The sequence below is a fragment of the Coregonus clupeaformis genome, unplaced genomic scaffold (assembly GCF_020615455.1).
Source record: "Coregonus clupeaformis isolate EN_2021a unplaced genomic scaffold, ASM2061545v1 scaf6638, whole genome shotgun sequence".
Classification (NCBI taxonomy): domain Eukaryota; kingdom Metazoa; phylum Chordata; class Actinopteri; order Salmoniformes; family Salmonidae; genus Coregonus; species Coregonus clupeaformis.
Genome location: NW_025540092.1, coordinates 1 through 9,987, shown reverse-complemented (window position 1 = coordinate 9,987; position 9,987 = coordinate 1). Strand labels below are relative to the sequence as shown.

The 9,987-nt window shown below is 42.5% G+C and overlaps 1 protein-coding gene across 1 annotated transcript; it reads right to left on the bottom strand.

Annotated features, from left to right (window-relative positions):
• Positions 1-5,522: 5,522 nt before the first annotated feature.
• On the bottom strand, positions 5,523-9,762 carry LOC123491026. The gene is made up of 9 exons (XM_045220811.1): positions 9,714-9,762; positions 9,063-9,188; positions 8,288-8,599; positions 7,867-7,971; positions 7,273-7,416; positions 7,114-7,169; positions 6,902-6,979; positions 6,466-6,549; positions 5,523-6,155 (listed from the first exon to the last, which is right to left on the bottom strand). Exons 1-9 carry the CDS (start codon positions 9,760-9,762, stop codon positions 6,033-6,035), a joined length of 1,077 nt encoding a protein of 358 aa, XP_045076746.1. The 3' UTR covers positions 5,523-6,032.
• Between the last annotated feature and the right edge of the window lie 225 nt (positions 9,763-9,987).

The window sequence follows — 9,987 nt, the reverse complement described above, 5'->3', positions numbered from 1 at the left end:
TTACAGTGACTCGGTTAATAAAAAGTGGTCAGATGACGCAGATGCTAAGCTACAGGACTGTTTTGCTAGCACAGACTGGAACATGTTCCGGGATTCTTCAGACAGCATTGAGGAGTACACCACATCAGTCACTGGCTTCATCAATAAGTGCATCGATGATGTCGTCCCCACAGACACCGTACGTACATACCCCAACCAGAAGCCATGGATTACAGGAAATATCCGCACTGAGCTAAAGGGTAGAGCTGCCGCTTTCAAGGAACGGGACTCTAACCCGGACGCTTATAAGAAATCCCGCTATGACCTCCGACGAACCATCAAACAGGCAAAGAGTCAATACAGGACTAAGATTGAATCGTACTACACAACTGGCTCTGACGCTCGTCGGATGTGGCAGGGCTTGAAAACTATTACAGACTACAAAGGGAAGCACAGCCGCGAGCTGCCCAGTGACACAAGCCTACCAGACGAGCTAAACCACTTCTATGCTCGCTTCGAGGCAAGCAACACTGAAGCATGCATGAGAGCACCAGCTGTTCCGGATGACTATGTGATCATGCTCTCCGTAGCCGATGTGAGTAAGACTTTTAAGCAGGTCAACATTCACAAGTCCGCAGGGCCAGACGGATTACCAGGTCGTGTACTCCGAGCATGTGCTGACCAACTGGCAAGTGTCTTCACTGACATTTTCAACATGTCCCTGACTGAGTCTGTAATACCAACATGTTTCAAGCAGACCACCATAGTCCCCGTGCCCAAGGACTCTAAGATAACCTGCCTAAATGACTACCGACCCGTAGCACTGACGTCTGTAGCCATGAAGTGCTTTGAAAGGCTGGTCATGGCTCACATCAACAGCATTATCCCAGAAACCCTAGACCCACTCCAATTTGCATACCGCCCCAACAGATCCACAGATGATGCAATCTCTATTGCACTCTACACTGCCCTTTCCCACCTGGACAAGAGGAACACCTACGTGAGAATGCTATTCATTGACTACAGCTCAGCATTCAACACCATAGTCCCCTCTAAGCTCATCACTAAGCTAAGGATCCTGGGACTAAACACCTCCCTCTGCAACTGGATCCTGGACTTCCTGACAGGCCGCCCCCAGGTGGTAAGGGTAGGTAACAACACATCTGCCACACTGATCCTCAACACGGGGGCCCCTCAGGGGTGCGTGCTCAGTCCCCTCCTGTACTCTCTGTTCACCCATGACTGCATGGCCAGGCACGACTCCAACACCATCATTAAGTTTGCTGACGACACAACAGTGGTAGGCCTGATCACCGACAACGATGAGACAGCCTATAGGGAGGAGGTCAGAGACCTGGCCGTGTGGTGCCAGGACAACAACCTCTCCCTCAACGTGACCAAGACAAAGGAGATGATTGTGGACTACAGGAAAAAAAGAGGACTGAGCACGCCCCCATTCTCATCGACGGGGCTGTAGTGGAACAGGTTGAGAGCTTCAAGTTCCTTGGTGTCCACATCACCAACGAACTATCATGGTCCAAACACACCAAGACAGTCGTGAAGAGGGCACGACAAAGCCTATTCTCCCTCAGGAGACTGAAAAGATTTGGCATGGGTCCTCAGATCCTCAAAAAATAATACAGCTGCACCATCGAGAGCATCCTGACTGGTTGCATCACCGCCTGGTATGGTAACTGCTTGGCCTCCGACCGCAAGGCACTACAGAGGGTAGTGCGTACGGCCCAGTACATCACTGGGGCCAAGCTTCCTGCCATCCAGGACCTCTATACCAGGCGGTCAGAGGAAGGCCCCTCAAAATTGTCAAAGACTCCAGCCACCCTAGTCATAGACTGTTCTCTCTGCTACCGCACGGCAAGCGGTACCGGAGTGCCAAGTCTAGGTCCAAAAGACTTCTCAACAGCTTCTACCCCCAAGCCATAAGACTCTTGAACAGCTAATCATGGCTACCCGGACTATTTGCACTGCCCCCCACCCCCATCCTTTTTACGCTGCTGCTACTCTGTTAATTATTTATGCATAGTCACTTTAACTCTACCCACATGTACATATTACCTCAACTACCTCAACTAGCCGGTGCCCCCGCACATTGACTCTGCAACGGTACCCCCTGTATATATAGCCTCCCCTACTGTCACTTTATTTTACTTCGCTCTTTTTTTCTCTCAACACTTTTTTGTTGTTGTTTTATTTTTACATTTTTTTTGTTAAAAATAAATGCACTGTTGGTTAAGGGCTGTAAGTAAGCATTTCACTGTAATGTCTGCACCTGTTGTATTCAGCGCATGTGACCAATAAAATTTGATTTGATTTGATTTGATTTTATGAAGGAGGTTTTCAAGGAAATGAGTTCATGTTTATACTGAACGTACCACTACTGCCCCCATCTACTATCGACCAATCATGTCAATGTGCAGCTATGCGGAGCCATCCGCATTGTTACAAAATTTGGGAGGCGCATGGCATTTCCGTACGGAGCTCGATTTGGCCTCCACATGCCTCCGGAGGCTCCGCAATTGCGTCATACCCTCCATACGGAGCCTCCGCACCAAGCAAAGATCATGTTTTTACTGTGATTGTTTTCAATTAAAATGGTCAAAAGACACATAAATAGCTTCTTAGTAAAGTGCAATTTCTCAAGCAAAATTATTGCTTGAATTTTGCTAGGACTGTCTGGGAGTAGTCTGAGTAGGGAGGGAAAAACTGAAAACTAGCTGTTATTGGCAGAGAGGTTTGGAACTCTATTTCTTATTGGTCTATCAATTAATTCACTGGCTGGGGACCAGCCGGGCCAAAACGCCATCCCACCAAAACAGACTGACATTTCAGGCAGCCTTTTTAAATAGCTCTTACACTAAAAGGGCATTATCATAATTTTCATAATTTGACAATTTTATTCCAACCTCATAGTGTGGAAATATATATAAAACACAGGAAAATCACATTTTTGACTGCACTGGGCCTTTAAGAGACTGATTTTGACACCCTCCTCCCCCTGAGTGTTGATTCTGCTAATGGTATTTCTGTATGTGTGACTGTAGTCAGGGAAATAGGCTAGAGTGTATGAAGGCCGTCCTCCTCACTTCCTGACTCTCAACCCACATCCAGTTCCAGGCTTCTCTAACAGGCCTCTCTGCTTCTCCTTTTCTCTAAATAGTCATATTCTTGTCATTAGAGTCAGCTATTCTCTGACTGAAATGTGTCTATGTAGGAGATGATTATCTGACAAGACAATTATCTTGCAGTGTAGTATTCGTAGTATGATGTAATGAGAGTTACTCGTACCCTTAATCAGTCCCTTTCTTGTGTGCGTGTGGACTTGTTCTTCTATCCTCGTGGGGACCTGAAATCCCCAAAAGTCTCCACAAAGATAGTTAAACAAGTAAAATTCTTCCTTGTGGGGACATTTCCCACGTCCCCACGAGGACAAAGGCTATTTTAAGCTTAGGGGTTAAACTCTTAGAGAAAAGGGTTATTCAGCTGTCCCCATTTCAGAACCCTTTTTGGTTCCAGGTAGAACCGTTTTGGGTTCCAGGTAGAACCCTCTGTTAAAAGGGTTCTACATTGAACCCAAAAGGGTTCTACCTGGAACTAAAAGGGTTCTATAAAGGGTTCTCCTATGTGGACAGCTGAAGAACCCATTTAGGTTATAGATAGCACCTTTTTTTGTAAGAGTGTAGGGTTAGAATTAGGGTTAGGTTTAGGGTTAGGTGTAAGGGTTAGGTTTAGGGTAAGGGTTAGGGTTAGGGTTAGAGAAAATTGGATTTTGAATGGAAATACATTTTAGGTCTCCACGAGGATAGAAAAACAAGTGTGTGTGTGTGTGTGTGTGTGTGTGTGCATGTGTTGCAGCCCCTATGTCATCAGAGGGCAGGGCCGGCTTCAAGCATAAGCGACATAAGCAGTCGCTCGCCCGGGGCTCAGGACCATTTTTCAATTTTTTTTTACTTACTATTGAGAGTAAGAATAGTAGAATACACCAGATGCAATTTCAAAATGTGGTTGTCCATCAGCAGCTTTTCTCTTGTTATATCAATCACTCAATTAGCTGACAATTAGCCATGTACATATTTAGATTGGTAGCCAGCTATCTGAACTAGTAGTAATCATGGTCGAATACACCTGTCAGCAACGAGTGTGGCTGATATAGCCAAATCCACTAATTTGAAGGGGTGTCCACATACTTTTGTATATACTGTATAGTGTATATTAGATGTCCGTTACTGACACTTCTTCAAAATACATGAAGATTTACCAACTTGTTCACTAATTTCTCCAAATTGTTTGCAGACTACTATGTGTCCATGCTGGAGAGGGGTCTAATCCCATCACCTGATGAGATGTGTAGGGGTGTGGCTTAATTCATTCTACAGTCTTTTAATGTGTGTGCTTCGGTAGGGGCTGAAAAAAGGTGGGACAACAAAATGTGAACATTTTGAAAGGGGGTGGTGACTTTCTATACCCTATTTCCACACTAAGAGGTTGGAAAAATACTGTGAAAGTGTGAAAAATATGATAATGCCCTTTTAGTGTAAGAGCTGTTTAAAAAGCCAGACTGAAATTTCAGGAGTCACGGGATGGTTTTAAAAATGCCCTTTGTCCGGCATCTCGCAAATACACTGTCAGAAGCCGAGCAGCGTCTCTAGCTTTGCCTACTTCTCTAGCGAGCCCACTCAGAGCTGGGGGAGGTCGTTTCACGTCTCTGGCCCTCGGCCTGTGCCGCGAGAGGGCGGAGTTAGCCGTTTGAAAGACTGATGAATGTGCCGCAAAGAAGGAAAATCCGGATGACGCAGGCGAACCACTGTTCATGATTCCACTCGTTCGCAAAGAGGCAGGCACGATTAGAACTCAGTCAGATCAAGAATATAAGCGTTCTGCGCTTTGATCAACGCTGGAAGCAATATTTAGACATTAACCCATAAAGTATTTTCTTTATTGTGTACAAAATATATATTTGCGTTATTATTTATTTATTTTCAAATTAGAAAACATTCCAGAGGTCTGGACCTCGGTTGTCCTCATTATCAGTGGAGGCTGCTGAGGAGGACAGCTCATAATAGGCTGAAATGGAGTCAATGGAATGGTATCAACCACATGAAAAAACACATCTTTAATGTGTTTGATGCCATTCCATTTACTCCATTCCAGCCATTATTATGAGCCGTCCTCCCCTCAGCAGCCTCCACTGCCTCATATGTAGTTAGGCCATGATTGGAGAATCTGACTTTGTCAAATGACAAAGAAAACTACACACTTAAACATGTCATTCCTTGTTAGTTGGGCACTTTAAAAGTGTATGCTTCAGTTGATGACATTGTTAGACTGCTTTTCCTGTTCAGGAAGACCCCAATATGTGATTTGTCCATTAACCCAAAGAGGAAGTGGCTAACTAACTGATTTTGACAAAAGGTTGAGGTTGTTTTCACAAAGATTGTTGTCTGTGACAAACTCTGACATAAAAAAATACAAACATTACTATCCTTTTTTTATTTTGTCAACTTCAAGAATGATGAAATGCTCAGGGTGTACCAGGCAGACAAATAAGAAGTGCAGTATATAAATTAAGATGGATGATATCCATTTTAATAGCCACCCAAGCAAGCTCTTGCAATACTGATTATGAAATCTGTTTTTATGCTTTGACACATCACACCACATCTTCGTTTTTCACAAACATGTCTGACATCATCCGTCTCCTTTTCAAAAAGTTCACAGATTTAAAAATAAATGCACAACAACGATCTAAAAAGGGAACTGGCTGAACCTTAAGCCATATAAGGTGCTTTGGTTGTCTCAGCTACGCAAAAACAAACATGGTATCTTATTGCTTCACCAATAATCTTGCCTGTATCTCTGGTACTTTGTTATGTTGGTTGTCGGTTAACATCTGATTTCCTGTGCACAGATAACCACGAAACAGTGAAATATATTTATATTCCTGTGTGCCAGATAAGACCTCATGATACTGTGCCCAATATGAGATCTCTCTGCAGTAAAAGGCTGTGAGATGGTTGTAGATCTACTGTATAGAGGCTCTAGGAGAATCTGCCTGTCTTGATACTGGAGTACTCTGTTTCTCCACAGCTCTCCAGACTCACTGCTGCTTTCCCTTTTCCTGCCATGTGGACGATGGTGGAGTATGTCACTGAGGGATCCTCCTGTAGAGAGGGACAATAAGGGACAATAAGAAACACGATACATTCAGAGACACAGGCACTGTAGCTGACATCTAGGGATGCACAGATTCACAATAACTTACACTATATATTATGCTTATACTACCACACACACACACACACACACACACACACACACACACACACACACACACACACACACACACACACACACACACACACACACACACTGTAGAAATGGCTGTGAAGTATTTGTAGTTCATCATATCAGTTATGTTAGTTCATCATATCAGTTATGTTAGTTCATCATATCAGATGTACATTCTCTTACTGGAGCACTGAGTGGTGTTGTTGTCTCTTCTTGGTTGGTGTTTCTGTGTTCTTGAACCGTAGCATACAATACAGAGGGATCATCCTAGACAGGAGAGATACAATGAGACACCTCAGGCAGCTGGTGCCACCTTAATTGGGAGGGCAGGCTTATAGTAATGGCTGGAACGGAATCAATGGAATGGTATCGAACACATCAAACACGTTTTCCATGTGTTTGATGCCATTCGATTCACTCCTTTCAAGACATTATTATGAGCCGTCCTCCCCTCAGCAGCCTCCAGTGTGAGACACAAAAAACAGTGATGTCCACAGCACACAAATAGCACAATGATTGAGATGTTATCTTTCTTGAGACCTTCAATTTCCCACTGAATTTGACATTATTTAATCCAGTAACAGTCTTCAAGACAACACAAACACAAAGGTTATCTTACTGGTGCTGTTGTCATGTCGCCTAAACCAGCGTTTCTGTCTGCCACCGTGGAATACAGCAGAGGAATCATCATAGGAGACTGAAAATAAGACACACCTACAGTAACCTTGTCCTCTTAACCACATAATAACTCAATGACAAGTGGGATGTATTCTATCTTTCTTCATTTCTCCACACTCTCAATGTGATAGAGCTTCTAAATGATTTCTTTACCTTTTTCTCTCCTCCTGTTTTACTCCCACTACTTTTCTCCCCTGTGTTATTCTTTCCTGGGGATAAAAAAAAAAACGGAGTTTCATACACAAAATGAACCATTCCCACATTCCACTGAACTCTTTGCATTTCTGAGTGGTTGCAATTGTGGATACATACCTTTGTTTCTCTTGTATATGTACAAAGCCACTCCAGCGATCATCAGTATGACTGGTAGAACAGCTAGTAAAATGTATTGGATTGGATTGTTTTGTAGAGGGGAAGCAGATGGAGCTTCTCCTGAAGTCCCCACTGTGTCTGCACCTACAGGACATGACAGTGTTCTGTCAATCTACAGTGTAACAGATAGCTTGGCTGTGTGCAGAAAACAGAACTCCCCCAGCACAGTGCAATACAAGAGATTATGGAGTCAGCTTGTATACTGATTTCTGTTCAAACTTCTGTAAATGGACTGGCCCTTTGATGGGAATATGGGTTACAGTATGTAAATGTGATATTTCAGTTTTTATCTGTAAAAAAGTTGCAAACATTTCTAAAAACCTGTTTTTATTTTGTAATTGTGTGTAGGTTGATGAGGGAAAAAAACAATTTAATAAATTTTAGAATAAGGCTGTAACGTAACAAAATGTGGAAAAAGTGAAGGGGTCTGAATACTTTCCGAATGAACTGTATATAAACAGAAACAGACATTTCAATGATTTCATTTGAATATTATTTTTATGGAGAAGAATTTCATGACAAACATGCACTGACCTTTAGGTGGCGCTGTTGGTACTAGGAATGTTGTGATGTCTAGTCCTTTTGGTTGAGTTAGTGGTGGGAGTTTGGTGGTAGTGGTTGTGAGGGGTTGGTGTTTCCCTAACAGACAGGATGAACATTAGTCAGAGCAAAGACACATTACAAAACTATATTATGTACCTAAATCTAATGAGTAGAACAGTTGGTGAAATTTGCTATCAGTTGCGTTCAACTTAGTCTGTCAGGTGAGGTAATCACCATACTGCAGTGCTGTGGGCCTGGAAGGGCCCTCGTCTTACAGTATGTTGTTACAATATTTACAGTATGCTGTTACATCTACGGATGATTTCCAAAAGTGAGTAGATAATATCTATGATGGTGTTCAAAAAGAGATCGAAAAAAGATTGAAGTGATTAAACAGAATTGTCCGTCTTACTTTGAATAACAATTTCGACGTCTCTCATTTGAGTCTCACTGATTCCACACCTGTACCACCCCTGATCGTCCTCAGTGAGTTCTGAGAGGAGGACAGAGAGGTTCCCAGGAGAGGTGTTATTAAACATCTCCACTCTGCCTCGGTAGAGATCACTCTGTGTTGATATTATCGCAGGTGTCTGTCGATCTCTGAGTTTAGTCCATGTGAAGCTGGGAGGTTTAGCCTGGGTTTCACTACAGGAGCAGGGCAGGAGAACAGACTGGCCTGGGGATCCATTGACCTTCGTCGGTTCAGGGACTGACAGAGTGCAGCCTGTTGAAATACAAAGCAATGTATTATTGGATACTTATTTTTCTAATGACAGAAAATCGTAGATCTCTACAACTACTACCATGAACACATAACCCATTATGAGCAATACTACGACTACCTTTCTTATACCTAATAATAATTTGAAATGTCTGATATATTTTAAGATGGGCCATATCATTAATTTTGTGTCGATTTTTGCATTTTAAGTGTGTTTCCTGTTTTACTTTCTATATACACAGTGATGTAAGCCTGATATTAGCAGCATCTCTTACCTTTAACAATGAGTTTCGATGTCACTGTATGTATTACTGCTGCTTTGGCACCTGTACAACCCAGCATCGTCCTCAGTGATGTGAGAGGAGGACAGAGAGGTTCCCAGGAGAGGTGTTATTAAACATCTCCACTCTGTCTCTGTAGAGAGAATCCTGTGAGGGCTTGATTAATATCCAAGCCTGCTGTTCACCGTTGAATTTAGTCCATGTGATGCGGTGAGGTCTAGCGTGGGGTTCAGTACATGAACAGGGCAGGAGAAGCGACTGGCCTGAGTAGACAGTGATCTCACCATTGTTAGTGTCTAGCAGAGTGCAGCCTGTTGAAACACAAAACAACATAAGCCATAGTGTTTTTAACATCAATGCAGGATTACAGAGCTCCATTAACACCATCAAATATGAGATATGTATGGTTAGTTACTGTATCAATAGATTATTTTGCGTTGATGGTCATTTTACAGTTTTGTCTTACTTTAAACAGCAATCCGCATATGTTGACTTTGGAACATCTACAGGTCTGAGATTTCGTAACTTTTTTTTAAAAATAAAAAAATCTATGCTATAAAACATTGTTTGTTAAACCATAAAACCAAGAAACCCATTTACATCTGTATTAGAATAAACCACAAGCAACCATTTCTGTGTCTGTGATTTCAGATTTACTGAAACATACAGTATATATTTGAATCTGCAAGATATTCTGCTAACTTTCTATCTCTCAACACATGCCAGATGTTGTTTGAATATATTTCTCTGATACTTTTACTTATGCTGGCTAGGTGGGAGGTTTTCTTTGCAATAAATATGACATAGGCTACATGTTAGGATATTGTAGGACTCACCTGCAGTGATATGAAGGAAAGAGCTGATCAGACACAGAGAGATCCACATGGTGACTGTCTCCTGATGTTGAGAGATATGATGTGAACCAAGATAGAGACTGTTTGTTCAGTGTGGATTATGTGTTAAAGGTTCAATCGCAGCTGTTTTTATCTAATATCAAATAATTTCTGGGTAACAATTAAGTACCTAATAATGGCCACACAGCATTTACGTCGATGGAGCTTCCGCAGAAGTCAGGGCATTCATACTTCTTATGCTTCACGGAGCAGAGCA